The sequence below is a fragment of the Megalobrama amblycephala genome, linkage group LG11 (genome assembly GCF_018812025.1).
Source record: "Megalobrama amblycephala isolate DHTTF-2021 linkage group LG11, ASM1881202v1, whole genome shotgun sequence".
Lineage (NCBI taxonomy): Eukaryota > Metazoa > Chordata > Actinopteri > Cypriniformes > Xenocyprididae > Megalobrama > Megalobrama amblycephala.
The window spans coordinates 13,907,042-13,926,127 of NC_063054.1; the positions used below are offsets into that span (position 1 = coordinate 13,907,042).

Consider the following 19,086-nt stretch of genomic DNA (forward strand, 5'->3'; position numbering starts at 1 on the left):
TTTGAGCCATTATTACATATGCACTGATTAAGCGTGCGGCCCCTTTAAATCTCCCGCTCCCCCGCCCCCGCGAGCTCTCAACTGCCTTAAACAGCAAACACAAAGTTCACACAGCTAATATAACCCTCAAAATGGATCTTTACAAAGTGTTCATCATGCATACATCAATTCCTGTGAGTATAGTATTTATTTGGATGTTTGCATTTGATTCTGAATGAGTTTAAGGCTGTGCTCCGTGGCTAACAGGCTAATGCTACACTGTTGGAAAGATTTATAAAGAATGAAGTTGTGTTTATGAATTATACAGACTGCAAGTGTTTAAAAATGAAAATAGTGACGGCTCTCTTGTCTCCGTGAATGCAGTAATAAACGATGGTAACTTTAACCACATTTAACAGTACATTAGCAACATGCTAACGAAACATTTAGAAAGACAATTTACAAATATCACTAAAAATATCATGATATCATGGATCATGTCAGTTATTATCATTCCATCTGCCATTTTTCACTATTGTCCTTGCTTGCTTACCTAGTCTGATGAATCAGCTGTGCACATGCAGACGTTTTGCCCTTGTCTAATGGCTTGAACATGGGCTGGCATATGCAAATATTGGGGGCGTACATATTAATGATCCCGACTGTTACGTAACAGTCGGTGTTATGTTGAGATTCGCCTGTTTTCCAGAGGTCTTTTAAACAAATGAGATTTATATAAGAAGGAGGAAATGATGGTGTTTGAGACTCACTGTATGTCATTTCCATGTACTGAACTCTTGTTATTTAACTATGCCAAGATAAATTCAATTTTTAATTCTAGGGCACCTTTAAAATATCGATATTTGGTGCAGCGATACGATTCTCGTATCGCACAGAGAAGGACGACGATATATCGCCATATCGATATTTTGTCCCACCCCTAGTTGTGTGTAGGGTGAAGATGTAATGACAATAACTTCATAATATTAATAAGAGGCAACACTTCTTGTTATTATGCATGATAAATGTGCGTGGTGTGTGTGAGTCGGTGTGTGTGCGTGTATTCCCGCTGATTTGACTCATGCTTTATTCAGAGTGAGCGCTGCAGGGGGCCGTTCCTCCTCAGTAAAGTCGGCCCATCAGCAGCGTTACCCAGTCGACTGAGCACAGCAGGGCAATGGGCTGGCCTCTGTCACTCCACCAACAAAGAAACCAACGCTCTGTCCTTAAAACACTTCACACTATTTTCACCTCATCCTGGTCAGTATAATTGATGGTTCTTTGCTAAGCCTAAGTTAGCATATTCAAATAATAATCAACAGTAAAACCCATCAGAAAAATCACAGTATGTATATTAAAAAACACTATGACAAAATTAATATTGCAAGAAGAATTTTTCAAATAAAGCATGTCGTCTACTAATTAAAGATGTACCCTGAGCTCCACAAATCAACTGCATGCAAAATTCATGATCTCAAAGTTACTCAGAGACCTTGAAGAACCATAAACCTTTAAATCAATTAATTTGTGCCCTTAGCAAAGTATCCTCTCATTAGACAGGTCCTCTTTTGCTGTGGCCAGAGGAAATAAATTAATATCGTGGCTCAGTGATTCCTGTCCGTGTCCAAGAAGTCCAGCTGCTCTATGAAAGAATTTACCAATTTAACTTGTTTACTTGGGAGAATGCAAGATCTCCCCCCTCATTATTTAAGGATGACCTTAACACACCTAATTTGTTTCAGAGCATCCTTTCCTCATTGATATAGATTAGATATAGCAACAGAGGAAATTTTTGCATCTAAATATAGGTTTACACAATGCTCACTAATTATGTAACTCAATGGCAGTAAAGTGCACAGCTGAGGTCTCCTAATTGTGTTGTGAGTGCACAGGGTCTTTCTTTCGTCAAAAGATCCAAAGTTCTCCATGGGCGGTCTGTCAGAATGAATCATTTATGTATTTAAGGAATGTGAGGTCAGGTCTGAAAGCCACAACAGAGCTCTGAACTCATGCCAACACAGCACACAGCAGGACTGCACACCACACATTCAGGTTAAAGTTCAGGTTCCAGGATGTGCTTGAATCTCTGAGACAAATAATCTGATTGATATGAGATGGAAAAAAATTATACATTATATACACTGCCCGGCCAAAAAAAAGTTGCTGTTTGGATTTTAATAGGCAAATACTTAAGAATCTATGAATGGATCATTATTACGGTGATTATTATGTTTCTAGCATGTTATATGTTTGGCAACGGTTCTTTTAACCCTTAAAGACGGAGTGTGTAGATTTTCATTTCTTAAAAAACCATGTAGGAAGACACATCATCCAGGATGACAATGTCAAGATTCACCAGGGTTAAAATTGTGAAAGAATGGAGTTCATGAAGAATCATTTTCACACATGAATTGGTACCTCTGAGTCCAGAAATGAATTAATTGAAAGTCTTTGGGATGTGCTGGAGTAGACTTTACAGAGTGCTAACATCTTGCTATGTCAATACAAGATCTTGACCAAAAATTGATGGAAATAACATCACAACATTTATTTCCATCGAGAGGTGCATCCTTTTTTGGTCAAGATCTTGTATTGACAATGCAAGAGGTGAGCACTCTGTAAAGCCTACTCCAGCACATCCCAAAGACTTACACTGAGGTTAAGGTCAGTGCCAATATATGGCCATGATACATCTTAACACATGGTTGTTTAAGAAATGAAAAGCTACACACTCCATCTTTAAGGGTTAAAAGAACCGTTGCCAAACATATAACATGCTAGAAAAATAATAATCACAGTAATAATGATCCATCCATAGACATAGACTTAAGTATTTGCCAATTAAAATCTTTTTTTCGCCTTTCAACTTTTTTTTTCGCTGGGCAGTGTATATTAAAGGTGCAGTATGTAGGATTTCTGTCCGCTAGAGCAGTGGTTCTCAAACCTGTCCTGGGGACCCCCCACCACTGCACGTCTCCCTCATCTAACACACCTGATTCAACTCTTGCAGTCTCTACTAATTAGCTGATGACTTGAATCAGGTGTGTTAGATGAGGGTGACATGCAAAATGTGCAGTGGTGGGGGGTCCCCAGGACAGGTTTGAGAACCACTGCGCTAGAGGTCGCTAGAGGCCTATTCAATACAAAGGCGTAGTTTGATGATGCCAAGTTTGAGCGCAGAATCTTGGGACATGTGGTCTTCACCTCAACGGACAGTGCAAAAGAATAGGGATGGGACTCGGGAAGAAATCATGTTCATGGATGTGATTATTAACGTTATTGTAGTATGAAGCAGAGCAGGACCGAGTGTTGTGGGAGCTGAACGAGGCCGCTGGAGCAATTGTATCGTATGGAGAAAATTCTGTATTTTCTCACGATTTACAAATAGTTGGAAACCTTTGGGATAAGTACTCAAGTGAACAAAATATATAACACTGGCCTAGTGGTTTTTGGATATTTTACTGCAAAAATATTACATATTGCACCTTTAAGAAAAGCGAAACTCAAGTTTCAAGAGCAACAACATTTTCATGAACCACTGCATTTGCCATAATTTTGCCTAAAATAAATGAAAAAGTGTTAAAAGTTAACAAATGACAGCAAAGGTAATCTAAATTTAAAAATGTAGGAAATAAGCATGAACAATCAAATATCCAATATAGACTAATACTGATAATTAAAAATAATTATAATAATAGTAATAATGCTGATAACCAATATGTTATACATATGCCACAAATCCCAAGCCATTTTTATCCAAATAGACTGTCATTCGCAATGCTTCATGGGATTGTTGCTTCATTTTTCTGGTTTTCATATACAGTGTTTTTTGCTTTAAATCAAAGTTTATCATCATGCAATTCATCGCAGAGCTGGTTAATTTTGTTCAGGTTTTTAATTTCATGACTTTTAATGCAGAAAATGAATGGGAAAAAAAGTCTTCTTGAACCAAGACTGGAGAAAAAGTGGGTGTCTGGGCGATGCGCTTGCGTTCTATTCTCCAAGGCTTTTCAACTATTAGAATGGATTCAGCAAAGTCTGTTGCCATTAGAATGTGATATTTTGTCATGAAAAGCTATATGGAGCTTACCCGCTTGCGGAGGTTGCAGGTGAGGATGAGATTTCGGGAGAAGGAGTTGGCGAAGGCTGTGTAGAACTCCAGCACTTTGAGTAACGCGTCCCTCCTGATGACATGCAGGTCACAGTATGTCAGAGCCCTCACATTAGCACAAGCGTGTGCCAGCGTGGATTCCTTCCAGAACACGTCACCAAACACATCGCCCTTACCTGAGACAGAAGAGAGGGATTATATGACACCATTAGTAAAGTTGCTGGAAAAAGCATGTGAACCCTTTGGATTTGCTTGGATGTCTGCATAAAATGATTCCAGTGAATTTTCAGCATCATTACTCCTGTCTTCAGCATCACATGATCCTTCAGAAATCATTGTAATTTGCTGATATGCTGCACAAGAAACATTTCTTCTTATTATTAAAGTTAAAAACAGTTGCGTTGCTTAATATTTTTGTAGAAACCGTGATGCATTTTTTTCAGTATTCTTTGATTAATAGAAAGTTCAGCATTTTTTTCAGTATTCTTTGATTAATAGAAAGTTCAGCATTTTTTACTGTCACTTTTTGATCAATTTAATGTGTTTTTACTGATTCAAAGTTTTAATTATTGAAAAGCTAAAATGACTTGAAGATCAGATCACATTTAATGACCAATTTTTGCAGAAAGGGTTCACATTTGTTTAACTGCAACTATATTGATAGGGCTTGTATTTGAGCTTTTATCAGTCAGACTACAGTATGACATAAGTATCTTCTAAGTTCTCACACCACACTCATGAGAGAATCTGTACAAAGTACCGAGTGTTCAGCGCTTTTGATGAGGGGCATCATTAGGAGCCCAGCAGGTTTAGTCTGGTGGGTTCAAGTAAACGCCTTGGGGCTAATTAACTCACAGCACTCGCATCTTATTTCATTTTATAATCATTAAAGCAAAAGAGCATCTGATCTGATTCCCCATTAGAGAGAAGAAGCATTAACTTCTCTACAGTGTCTCATAAGGTCTAATGTCATGTCGTTTGCGGTTACATCGCGTCAGTGAAGGGCACGTCACATTCTTGCGGCAGCGGTACATCAGCAAGACTCAAGAGATAAAGAGATCAAACTCTTAAATGTGCCTGTATACGCATGTGTTATTTACAAAAAAAATAGCCATCTGTTTTTATTGTTCATAGTGGAATTGGTGCCAGGCTCAGAGTTAAATACAGAGTTAGTAACTGTTCCTTTGTTGCAGAGACAGTTGGTAAAAACAAAAATAATGCTCAAACAAATTAGACAGATGCACAAGGCCAGGATTGTTGTTGCTTTCTCAAATTCCAAAAGGACGTTTACGAGCCTGGACTTTTACAAGAGCGGTGTGTATTTGTACTTAGAAATATGCCTGTTTCTCTGGTTATCGTTATAGCACTGGCTGCACTGAGGCTGTGTGAACTATCAGTGCACATCCCTGTGAAACAGAAGACTCAACAATCAATTGACGGAGAATCGGTCCCCACAGTTCCATTACATGATAAGGAGATGCCGTGGACAGAGTAACAAATGCCACATATAGCATATGTAGTTGACTGTGGCCTTTTATGTTACTTCAGAGAATGAACGTTAGCGAGTTCACTGTGCAAGATCCATTTTTTTAGAATCCACTGCGTTAGTATTGTGTCCTTTATAAGTTTATTTTTCTGCACTTGTCCGAATTTTGATATGTTTTTGGAGCTGTGGTATGTGCCCTCAGGAAAAACCTGCAGAGCTCTGAAGTATTACAGTACTACAAACTGCCTAATTGTGCAGCATTTGTCTTTCTGGATGGGATGTGGGAATACTGGGATGTTTTGCAAAAATTATTTAAAACAGTACAAAAGTATATATTGAAATACAGGGTTCTGTATTTCTTCAAGAATATCCAACCTGCTTAAAAGCAAAATATACTGGATACTGTCACATGATTTATACCACTGAATACTTCCTAAGGTGGCGTAATTTTTGTACAGGCACATATTTTGAAGTCTTGGCCGTTACTATTAAACAAAATTTTCAATTGCTATTTAATGCTATTGAACATTTCCACTGTTATTGACCAGGAAAACACTGCTGATCTTCTGTGACCACAGAGGGGCATGTTGTCATGCACTGTAAAAAATGACCGTGATTTTAACAGTAAAAGACTGTAAAAATGCTGCGGTGAAAAACTGTCAATTGGTTTACAGAAAGTTTCTGTACTATATATGGTGAATAACTGTAATAGATCTAACGGTACATTTAATGTAATTTTACAGTAAAATACCATTAAATTCACAGTTTTTGGAAGTGAAAAATAACAATTCATTGTAAATTTTACAGTGAAAAAAACGTAAATTGACATTCCCACAATTCCCTGCGTGACACTTCACATTTGATATCTTCTTAGTTTTTCTCATTTTTTTCTAATCAGTTATGTACATTAGGGTTTTATGTTACATCTAATGTTGTTAAATTAATGTTTATTGCATTTTTAAAATTTCATGCATGTTACCATGATGGTGTTTAGTGTGTGTGTGTGAATGACACTGTGTGCACCTTCTATATGTTAGTGTTGTCCTCCTCAGCTTGTGGAAAAGCTGCTTGTGATGAACTTTGATTCATCATGTGACTCTTATCACCACTTTGTTTGGTGACTGTCAGTGTATTATAAAGGTACAAAACAGATATTAGTACTTCATTAGGTTGGTAAATTAACATTATATTAGTTAATGAAATACGTTATTTTACCGTAAATTTAACAGATTTTTTTTTTTACGTTGCTACTGTATTTTTTATGGTAAAGTTCTGGCAACCACAGCTGCCGGTTTTTTACCGTAAATTTGACTGGGATTTTTTTTACAGTGTGGGGTAAGGTGTTACAATGGGAACCCACTATAAACAAATATAAACTAATAAAAATGAAAAAAGTCTTATATATATTAAATTCTATGATTATTTTATGATACTATAGTATATAGATAACACTAAAATAACACTGCTTATTACAGCTGTGTCATCAAAATTTGAAGGAAAAAAATCTAAAAGGTAGCGTAAACTTTTTTTTGGGGGGGTCAACTGGAATTTTTAACCAGATCTATACAAGATCTGTTCTTTCAGGGAGTCCTGGTTTTATAATGACTAAAATTTTATAAAATTGCATCATATAAACCATGTGAGAATATAGTTCAACATTCCTGTTAAAACCTGCCTTAATCATATAATTAATGTAGTGTTCATGTATGTCAGTGTGCTTTTACTATGTTCACTTGTTTACAGTTATCATAAAAATATATTGTAATTGTAGGTAGATAGAGGAAAAAAACACAACAACAACAACAACAAAAAAAACACATAAAGGTTCATAAAAATAAAGGTTCCAAAAGGGTGTTTTCACAGTGATGCCATACAAGAACCATTTTTGGGTTCCCCAAAGAACCTTTAATTCTTAAAAGAACCACTTTTTTCAAAGGGAATATTTTATCTTTTATCATTTTTTTTTTTTTTTTTTTAATATAATGAATCTTATTCCACTACAAAAAACGTTTTGTGCAATGGAAAGGTTCAACGGATGTTAAAAGTTCTTCATGGAACCATCAATGCCAGTAAAAAAAATTTTTTTTTTTTAATTTTTAAGAGTTTACATTTGAGTAACTGGATCATAGTAACTGAGATATAGCTCTTGTGACAACTCTCCAATGTGTCAACTAACCCCTGACATCTCCCTTAAATTGTTGTGTTTTTTTTTTTTCCCCAGAGTGGAAAGAATGATTTAGCTCACCTAAAATGGCAATAACCTCATCATCCTGAATGACCTCCAGCGATCCAGACACCACGAAGCAAAGAGTGTCCACACTCTCCCCTGCGTGGAAAATAAGATCTCCTGGAGCGCAGTGTGTGGTCTGGAACTCTACCGCCAAAGAACGCAGACAGCCGTCACTGGCCAGCCGGAAGGCAGGGTGCTCGTTGAAAACCTGGCGGTTCAGGTGCACACAGATGTCTGCACGCATGTCCTTAGGACAGATGGACAGAACCTAACAAGTAAAGCAAGGAAACCTATGTCTTAATGACACATTCTCTCAAACACATGTACACAGTCCAACGAAACTCTTCTTGTTATAGTATCTGAGATCACTTGTTCTATTTTTGATCTAAAACTACATATTAAAGATATTTTTGCTACAAACATAAGGAAAAAGTGATGAAAAAAATCATAAGGAATAAAATACAATACCAACCCCTGTAGGATGATACCAGATCACTTCGCTTCATATTTGGATCCTATCACCCTCTCAGGGTTTTTATTCTACATTATTGAAGAGATGACTGTGTATTATCCCACTTATTACACAGCTACTTATACAAAAAAAAAGAAAAAGAAAAAAAAAAGTGTATATAATATAAAATATTTTGAAGTGATGAAAAATTGATGAAAAGTGATGAAAGAATGAATGAATGAATGAATGAACTGAATAAATAAATACTGATTTAAGTTAAAAAAAAAAATGGAATGTGGAATAAGTCAGTTACTAAAATAATAGGCTACAGCACAGACTTGCATTGGTAAGCAGATAGTTTATTTTGCCTTACTGCACTTCATTACTTAGGCTAGAAAGAAAAAAAGAAGTCAAACAGAAACATGTTCAGTTGCTGGTGGTATTTGGAAATGTCAGTTTCTGAATATTTCACTTGTGTGCCGTCTACAGTGAGAGCTAAATTAACACTGAGCTGAAGAACTTGAGGTTATTACAAAAAATAATATCATTTATACTGTAATGCTATTAACATACTAAGATTAGCTGCCCATTGACACAACTGATTAACAATTAACTTTTATGTATAATAACATAAGATGATTAGAACTGATTCAGCCAGTTAATCAACACTGAGAGAAGATCAGTTATTTTGTTTTGTTTGTTTTTTGTGGGTGTTTCTTGATTCCAATAAAACCCCACATGAAGTCAACCATTAGTGATCTTAAGTGTCTCATTTAGATTTTGGCAATAACAAAATTTCACAAAATTTCACATCATAAATAGGGATTTATGGAGATTATTATTAAGAAAAATATATACTATTATCTGTAAATATATCTATAACTGTGTGTCTTCACACATTCCATATACAATACAGTGGACATCACCAAGCGATTATTTGAATGCAATTATATAAATACTGACAAAACATCGTTTTGTGTCTTAGGACATCAATGTGTGTGTCCGCAGGGTTTTAGACTTGTCTATGTTTTATTTACTCTTATATGTATAGTATGTGACAGACGGCAACGGTGTTAAAAATCATCATTTGTGTTCTACTGAAGAAACAAAGTCACCTACATCTTGGATGGTGGGGGTAAGCAGATAAACATCAAATTTTCATTTTTGGGTGAACTATCCCTTTAATATTGCATCATTAAGTGTCCATAAAAAAATTGTCATGTACTGGACACTCCATTATGGGCAGAAGAACATGCATGCAGGGTGTTCAGTGCATGGAAAAGATCTAATACACTTCACTTCACCAGAATGCAATTAAAACTCTGCAGAAACCAATTATACTTTGTGCCTCAGTCACCTGTACAGGATCTTTCTGGTCAGGAATATTCTACGGTATGTTCAAATTTGCCCATTATGCCCATTGCCATATGTCTATAAATGGAGAGGATTTCACACCCCACACTGCATGACAACCAGTTATGAGAATCCTTTAGAAGTCTAAACTTGAGCCAGGGGTTGAATAGATCTACTATATTCCCTGAGGGTTGATGTCTCCTGGGATATAATGCAATTTCCCATTCCTCTTCTAGAATGGAATAAAAATGGGGTCTTGATGGAGAGACACTTACACAAAATGATGGCCTTCTTTTCTCCACCTCCACTATTTTTTGTTTAACGTTTCTGACAGAATGATAGCATCCATCATAAAACAAAAAAGAGAAATGTAAATGATTTCTCTTTAGTCCATAATTACATTCAATTCAGAAAGAGAGGATAGAGATTTGCTCATGAGCCATTATTTATGTTGCCACTATAAAGATTAAAGAGAAAGTAATTAAACAATGCCTTCCATTGTCAAAAAACTCAATCCTTAGCCCTACTGATGTAAATAAAAAAAATTTATTAAAAAAAACAGTGTTAGTATTTTTAAAGTGTGTCTTTCCCTGTCAAAAAGAACTTGTGGAATCTGCCATGACTGCCCATGTCTTAAGAATTTAAACCTGTATAAATAATTAATAAATTATACAGTTAAATGGCAAATTTTCACACATAACGGTTCTATAAAAAATAATAAAAATTAAAAAAGACCACACAAAGAAAAGACGCTATTGATTTTTTTGATGCCAAATTTTTGTGATGATCTTAAAATGCCCCTCTAACTTTTATTTTATATGTTTTTTGATCAAAACAAAAATATCCAAACTTTTATGCAAATTATATTTCTCCACCAATATTCAATAAAATTAAATAAGCGAAAATGACACATTTCCCTCAAGGGGCCTTTTCTGCACTTACTTTTCGATCTCTGCAGAAAATATGTGTTCAGAGTGCATCAGAAAGAGGAACAGGTTTACTCACCTTCTCTGTGTCTATGCCTTTGGTCATGGCCCATGTGGACACAATGTAGTCCATAACTCTCTCGCTCAGTCCTTTAGGCACCTGATAGAGCTTCAAGAAGTCTCTCACATTGTTCAGCATCTCATGGTAGCGATTGGTGTTCGTGTACATCTGCTGAAAGATGGTGGTCACGTTTCCAAAGATAGTGGCGTACAGAAGAGCTGCAAATCAGAGAGGGGAGAGAATGAACAGGGCACTTTAGAAAGCTGCTATTTATAAAAATCAAAGGCTAGACTGAAGTGAGAGTGTCTAAAAGTATCTGAAGGGAAATGGGGGTGGTGAATCGCTGGTCAAGTAGCGCTTCATATCGATGCTAGTCTGTGAAATAGAGATCAGATGCAATTTGGACTTTCTTAGTGTATTAAATCCCAGTAATATGCCTTATCTATCACATTTTCTATAAGCCAAGTACAGTAAAACCTGCAGCACTGTTAAAAACATGATTCTGACTGACAACTGAAAACAATCATTTCATTTACTAACTGTATGTATGTACATATTTTTGGATAAATGCTCTTTGCAAATATTTCACACAAAATTCACGTTTCAATGACACACACAAACAGTAAGAAATTAAAATGTATTATATTAAAATAATAAAATATTAGTGGTGTGTGTGTGTGTGTGTGTGTAAGTAAATATACTGTATATATCAGCAATTATTAGTGAAAGGCACAATATTTCATAAAATATTTCTTAAAAAAATAAAATAAAATGTCTATTTAAATACAGAAATAAAATGTAATCAAACTTATTACTAGATACTAAATATGCCAAATGTTAAATAACATTTCAAGCATTCACAAGTATTCTCTTCTAAGCAACAGCCAGCTATGTAGCTTTTTAGACTGCTAATATACTGTATATTTGCAAGCAGACACTGGCAATATCCCCCTAATCCTATCCCAACTTACACCCGAGCGTTTCCATGGAAACACAGACCAAAATAGTTTCTGAAATCTATTGTTATTTTGTTACCAGTATGTTCTCAGAAGGTGGACAGGAAAATGGCTTAGACAGAAAGGATGATCAGCATTGGCAGAGAGGTAAGATTCCGTTGGAAACCGAGAGGTGTGGGTAATGCACTTTAAATCACATCAGTGATTGACAAGATCCCAGTCATTCAGAGAACAGAGCAGGGTCTGTGCACCAGTCATCCTTGCATTCAACCTCTTTTGACACGCATGCCAAAGATCAGTGGGAGCTTGATCAACATTAATGGTCTATGCAAACCAAAGCATTAATTAACTGCCCATGTGAGTGAACGCAGGCTGAGTGATGATAATAGCGTTTGCAGTCTGATGCAGCAATTCATTTCTAGCCAAGACACCAGTGATGCAGATCAATTTCAGGCCGATGATTCATTCATGTGTCAGTCGTCTGCCTGTTTTTACTAGTGTAATCAATATGAACGAGCACAATAAAGACTCATCAACAGCGACATATATTTAACTTGTCTGGTAGTCAAGAAATATGCGCGTAGGACGAAAAGGTGCCAACCCACATTATAACACGCACCTGAATGATAGCCGACAGGGCAAAGACAGTGTCATTTACACACAGGCAATTGCAGTAAATTAAGTTCAGTTTTACATAATGTACATATGTGTTTGATTAGTAATTAAGCAGGGATTAGTCAGAGCTTACAGTTAATTGATAGGGTTGTTTTTTCAGTGGCTGAGTTCACTGTTATTATAAAGGTTATGCAAGAACATTATGAACTAGAAGAAACAGAGCTAACAAAATAGGGAATTTCACTGCATTGCATAGACTATGTGAAAATTGAAAATTTCGAGGAAAAAAAGAGAAAGAGGGAGAAATCAGAAACAATAAGGAAGCTCATAAAGAACATAAACTTAACTGGGAAAACAAATTAATGTTTGATACTCTACACTCTGAAAAATGCTGAGTTAAAAACAACCAAAGTTGGGTTGAAAATGGACAAACCCAGCAATTGGGTTGTTTTAACCCAGCGGTTGGGTTATATGTTTGCCCAACGTGCTGGGCAGTTTTATCTAACCCAACTATTGTTTGTTCGGAAAAACTGTTTCGGTTTCTCACATAAACCAATCGTTTTCGTGTCTTAGGACATCAATGTGTTGTCACGAGCCGCAGGGTTCAATTTGGATTTGTCTGTGCATGTTTTTTTTGACTCTCATAGATTGTGTTACCATTGACATGACAGACTGCAACGGTTGGAGTTAAAAATCATCATTTGTGTTCTACTGAAGAAACAAAGTCACCTACATCTGAAACATGAGTGTAAATATGACAATGAACTTGACATTGGTAGGTGGCAGCCTATGACGTCAACGCAGGTGTGGATGAGAGTATAAAAGATTAGCTTCTTGTCTTCTGAAGCTGGCAAAAGACTTCCTAAGAACGGAGGCCTAAACAGGATGCCTCAAAGAGGGAGAAAGCCTAACTACATTCTCTAATTCAGGCCAATGTCCAAGGAGGCTCACAGAGAGCCTAAAATTCAGCTAACTGTCCCTGCGAAGCTCTGCAGAGTGGAGGGTCTAATACGATACTCTCAAATAACTAAGGTCAGTAGCCAAGGAGGCTCCAGAGAGCCTAACAACCTAGCATACAACTCCACCGCCTGGCCGAGCTCTGGGAGCGAAGGCCTCAATATGACGGCCTACTACGCCCCAGGCTCAGGACATATCGTAAGGAGGCTCACAGAGAGCCCACAGTTCACAGATGCTGTCCTAGTAGAGCTCTGGTGAGCGGAGGACTCAATGAAGGAAACTCTCTGAAGCAAGAGGAGGTCTGACGACGCTCACAGTAGATGGCTGAGTTCTAGGAGCGGAGGCCTCAGCATGACGACTCTCTAAAGCGAGAGGAGGCCTAACCACACTCCACACATAGGATGCCGTGCAAGGAGGCTCATGGAGAGCTTACAACCTGCCATATTGTGTACTAGTGGAGCTCTGGTGAGTGGAGGCCTCTATAAAGATAACTTTCTGAAGTGAGAGGAGGCCTGACGACACTCGCAGTAGATGGCCAAACTCTAGGAGCTGAGGCCTCAACATGACAACTCTCTAAGCGAGAGGAGGCCTAACTATGCCCTACGCATAGAATACCATGTAAGGAGGCTCACAGAGAGCCTACAACTCTGAGATGCTATCCTAGTGGAGCTCTGGCTAGGAGAGGCTTCTAAGAAGATAACTCTCTTAAGTGAGAGGAGGCCTGAAGACACTCGCAGTAGATGGCCGAGTTCTAGGAGCGGAGGCCTCAGAATATAGGCCTCCTCTCAATTTAGAGAGTCTAACTATGCCCACACATATAATGCCATGTAAGGAGGCTCACAGAGAGCCTACAACTCACAGATACTGTCCTAGCGGAGCTCTGGCAAGCAGAGGCCTCTATGAAGATAACTCTTTGAAATAAGAGGAGGCCTGACGACGCTTGCAGTAGATGTCTGAGCTCTAGGAGCGGAGGCCTCAGCATGACGACTCTCTAAAGCGAGATGAGGCCTAACTACACCCCACACATAGGATGCTATGTAAGGAGGCTCACAGAGAACCTACAACTCACAGATGCTGTACTAGTAGAGCTCTGGCGAGCAGAGGCCTCTATGAAGATAACTCTCTGAAGCGAGAGGAGGCCTGACGATGCTTACAGTAGATGGCCGAGCTCTAGGAGCGGAGGCCGCAGCATGACGACTCTCTATAGCGAGAGGAGGCCTAACTACACTCCATGCATAGGGCCCGGTTGGAGTCTTCAAAGAGGATGCCTCATCTACTGAGAAACAGTAGAAAGACATTGACACATTCCATTAAATATGGAATCCCTTATTATCAAAGGAAAACAGAAGGCTCACATGGCCAGGCAGTATATACAGACAGAATTGTTATCCACAAAACCTTCTTATGCAGCCAAAACAGATCTAATCTGTCATTGGTACAATAATAATAATAACTACAGCACTTTTTAGGCACATAAAGAACCATTACGCTATTAAGACAACAAGAGGAGCTAAAAAAGGAATATTTCCTGTTTGACTCGTCCGTGCTCTGCCTACAAGCCTCATGCTTAATCCCACCTCACCGAAATGACGGTCGCGGGACCCAACTGCGGGGTGCAGGTGCTCATCTCTCATCCCTCAAGAGAGAGTCAAGCCCGGGGGGAACCAATTACTGCAAACGCATCGCAAAAAACACGCATATAACCTCAAGCGTGCCAGTTCAACAACAGATTCCTAACACTCTGAAAAGAATCATATGAGAACAGATGCGAATGCATTGCTATGAGTATCTAAAACTAATTTGAGAGCCGAACACGCACGTGCGAACGCTAACTACAATCCCTCAGGAAAGAGCAGAAAGGAAAGATTTCCTTACCTGTCTCTTGTAGTCAGTCTCATGAATGCAACATTATACCTAGCGCATCCAGCTTTCTCGAAGAGAAGACAACATTCCACCCAAACGCACGTCCCACATCCCTCGAGAATAGGGATGCCGCGAACTCCAAAACTCCAAATCTTTAGTGTCAAATACAGCTAAATACAGCTTAAAACTATACTGTTTTTTTCTTGCATGCAGAAAAGAAGATATTTAACAGAATATCCATTCACCAAAAGTGATGATGATGTGATTTGGAGGGGGGATGATGCGCATGAAATTATGATATTACTTCATCTCTTCAGCTCTGTAGTCTTGCTTGCTCTCCATGAGCATCAAGCCCCATCAATTCTGCATTACTTCACATTCATAGCCTAATCAAATCTACTGAAGACATGATAGTGGGTGGTCCTCTCATGAGAAGGGAATATTATATCCCTATGGGTGTTGAATAAACGTTGATTGATGGAGTCAAAAGAATGTTGCGTGTTAGCCAGACATCATTTCTCATCGTCATTTCTGGCACCATCGTTTTCATAAATGTCTTCTCTTCTCCACTGAAGCAGACATTTTCTCATTAGGTCAGGGTAATAGCCAATTTGATGCCATTTTATGGGGCGGTAATGCGAATAACAAAGGCCTTGCAGATGCACTTTTGATGATGGCTGATGAAATAAGAAAGAGTGGTACCGGACTGGAGAGGATTTTTGATTGGACTGAATTTCTCATGCACTGAATGGAGAAGAAGGAAATAGTCACCCTTGCCCTTTGCAATTACAGTAAAATGATACATGTGCTAGGAAGCCTGCCTTGTGTCATTTACTGTATTCAGCAGGAAGGGCTTTGAACTACTGAGTGCATGTAGAAGGCCCACCTATAAAAATATTGGTGCAGGTCCTGAAACAGCCCAGAATAAGAAAATACTGTTTATTAGAATCATCAAAACATTCTAACGTAGGGTTTCCCAAACAAAGGTTTACAACTCCTAGAGGTTTGTGATGGAACTGCAGGGTTTTGTGAGATTTTGATATAAATGGCAATGCCACATGTTCATAAATAAAACTGCTAAACTTTGTTAAATAAAATATATAAATGGTTTTAATGGTCATTATACATAGATAAATTATATCATATATCATTAGAAAGAATAAAAATTGTCTTACGTGCAATATATATATTTTTTACAACTCAGTGCTGATTATTATATTTGAAAGTAAATAGCAATTGCTATAACAAATGCTGCAATAAAATTGTGATATGTTTGTGGGGATTTTAATTGATGCATAAAAGGTTTGCAATAATCGTAGAAATTGTGAAATCATGATATTTTATCATATAATATTCTTACAGTAAAAAAAATCCCATCATGACATCCCTATATTAAGGTACTTTGAATTTTTTCTAAATGTGCATAATAATGAACCTCATTCAATATCGTTAGATTTTTCTGAAAACAAGACCTAATATCTAATATCTCAAGTCAATTTATCTTCTTTTAAGGATGTTTAGATGGCCAGAAAGATAAAAATTCTGAACAAGTAACATGAATGATTTTTTCGGTGTTGAATCACAATTACTGTCATTTTGAATAATGAGCACAGTAAAGGATCTGCACAACGACTCCCAAAGGCATCTGGGGTCACAGTAACAGTCTGTTCAGGCAGGTGTTAATAGCAACGTTTTTGATTCATTCAAATCCCGATCTTCCATACAGTCAACTTTGCAAAAATCTCAGTCTCAGAACGATCCCTCAGAGTGCCTTCACTCAGAGCATCAAATGAATGATTCATTGCTGCATTGAAGAGGTGGCAATCTCTAGGATGTGACAGTGATATTAAGAGTGATGACAGCACTACAAAGCGAATCCCTTGTAATAGCTCCACTGCTCAATATCCAAGCTCTTATTAAATATTTACAGGACTGACTCATGCGCTGCTCCAGTGAGCTGTGCTGCCCGGTGGCACAAAGTCGTGAGATGCAACCCCGCAGAGTCCACACAAGCCCAGAACGAGTAATTGTGTTGAACACATCCCAAAAAAATAAGTGCAGAAACGCAGAGCCATATTAACAAGATTAGGAAGGCGACGACTTAATACATGTACAGTAAGTACAGATGATTGTGCAGGGCTGAGTCCCAGAGCTCCACAGAGGCTTGATTTTGTTATGCGGGAGAAGTGGGCCTGTGAGCTCTGAGATGTATGCGGAGGAAATGTACTGTGTAGTCAAGCTTGCTATTCAATTCCTCCTCTGGCCAAAACTTTCACACATAGAAAAACATTGTCTGTGCAGTGTTTGTGAAGTATTGAGAGACTGTAATGTACTGTTGGTAATGAGGCAATCCCATTAGGATTTACCACAATGTATTATTTAGTACGAGGGAAAAACAACATACATACATATTATTTTATTTTATTATTATACACATATGTACAGTGCTCAGCGTAAATGAGTACACCCGATACAACAACATTTTAAGCAATATCTCAATGAACACAAAAACAATTTCCAAAATGTTGACAAGACTAAGTTTTAATATAACATCTGTTTAACTTATAACATGAAAGTAAGGTTAATAATATAACTTAGAGAACAAAATTTTCAGTTTTACTCAAATTAGGGTGATGCAAAAAAGCCACACATCTGTCTATATAAGACCTTACAGCTCACAGTGCATGTCAGAGCAAATGAGAATCATGAGGTCAAAGGAACTGCCTGAAGAGCTCAGAGACAGAATTGTGGCAAGGCACAGATCTGGCCAAGGTTACAAAAAAAATTCTGCTGTACTTAAGGTTCCTAAGAGCACAGTGGCCTCCATAATCCTTAAATGAAAGACGTTTAAAAAGGGACGACCAGAACCCTTCCTAGAGCTGGCCGTCCGGCCAAACTGAGCTATTGGGGGAGAAGAGCCTTGGTGAGAGAGGTAAAGAAGTACCCAAAGATCACTGTGGTTGAGCTCCAGAGATGCAGTCAGGAGATGGGAGAAAGTTGTAGAAAGTCAACCAGTTGTAGAAAGTCACCAGTTGGGGCTTTATGGCGGAGTGGCCCGACGGAAGCCTCTCCTCAGTGCAAAACACATGAAAGCCCGCATGGAGTTTGCTAAAAAACACCTGAAGGACTCCAAGATGGTGAGAAATAAGATTCTCTGGTCTGATGAGACCAAGATAGAACTTTTTGGCCTTAATTCTAAGCGGTATGTGTGGAGAAATCCAGGTACTGCTCATCACCTGTCCAATACAGTCCCAAAAGTGAAACATGGTGGTGGCAGCATCATGCTGTGGGGGTGTTTTTCAGCTGCAGGGACAGGACGACTGGTTGCAATCGAGGGAAAGATGAATGCGGCCAAGTACAGGGATATCCTGGACGAAAACCTTCTCCAGAGTGCTCAGGACCTCAGACTGGGCCGAAGGTTTACCTTTCAACAAGACAATGACCCTAAGCACACAGCTAAAATAATGAAGGAGTGGCTTCACAACAACTCCGTGACTGTTCTTGAATGGCCCAGCCAGAGCCCTGACTTAAACCCAATTGAGCATCTCTGGAGAGACCTAAAAATGGCTGTCCACCAACGTTTACCATCCAACCTGACAGAACTGAAGAGGATCTGCAAGGAGGAATGGCAGAGGATCCCCAAATCCAGGTGTGAAAAACTTGTTGCATCTTTCCCAAAAAGACTCATGGCTGTATTAGATCAAAAGGGTGCTTCTACTAAATACTGAGCAAAGGGTCTGAATACTCAGAACCATGTGATATTTCAGTTTCTTTTTTAATAAATCTGCAAAAAATGTCAACAATTCTGTGTTTTTTTCTGTCAATATGGGGTGCTGTGTGTACATTAATGAGGAAAAAAAATGAACTTAATTGATTTTAGCAAATGGCTGCAATATAACAAAGAGTGAAAAATTTAAGGAGGTCTGAATACTTTCCGTACCCACTGTATATATATATATATATATATATATATATATATATATATATATATATATATATATATATATATATATATATATATATTCAGACACCTTGAACATTTCATTCATTAATACAGTTTATTCACTATAGTTTAAAAAAATGGTAATAAAATATGAC

At 38.0% G+C, this 19,086-nt stretch overlaps 1 protein-coding gene across 9 annotated transcripts in view; it reads right to left on the minus strand.

Moving 5' to 3' along the window:
- Positions 1–19,086, minus strand: part of kcnh5a (potassium voltage-gated channel, subfamily H (eag-related), member 5a) — a 150,810-nt gene that overhangs the window by 23,490 nt on the left and 108,234 nt on the right. For all 9 annotated transcript variants that reach the window (XR_007186980.1, XM_048206254.1, XM_048206253.1 and 6 more), the window contains 3 exons: positions 10,616–10,815; positions 7,822–8,074; positions 4,070–4,266 (listed from right to left, as the gene is read on the minus strand). Coding sequence is in view for 8 of the 9 variants with exons in the window: in XM_048206254.1 (XP_048062211.1) it covers positions 4,070–4,266; positions 7,822–8,074; positions 10,616–10,815 (650 nt within the window). In the remaining variant the exon portion in view is untranslated. The remainder of the gene's footprint in view (positions 1–4,069; positions 4,267–7,821; positions 8,075–10,615; positions 10,816–19,086) is intronic.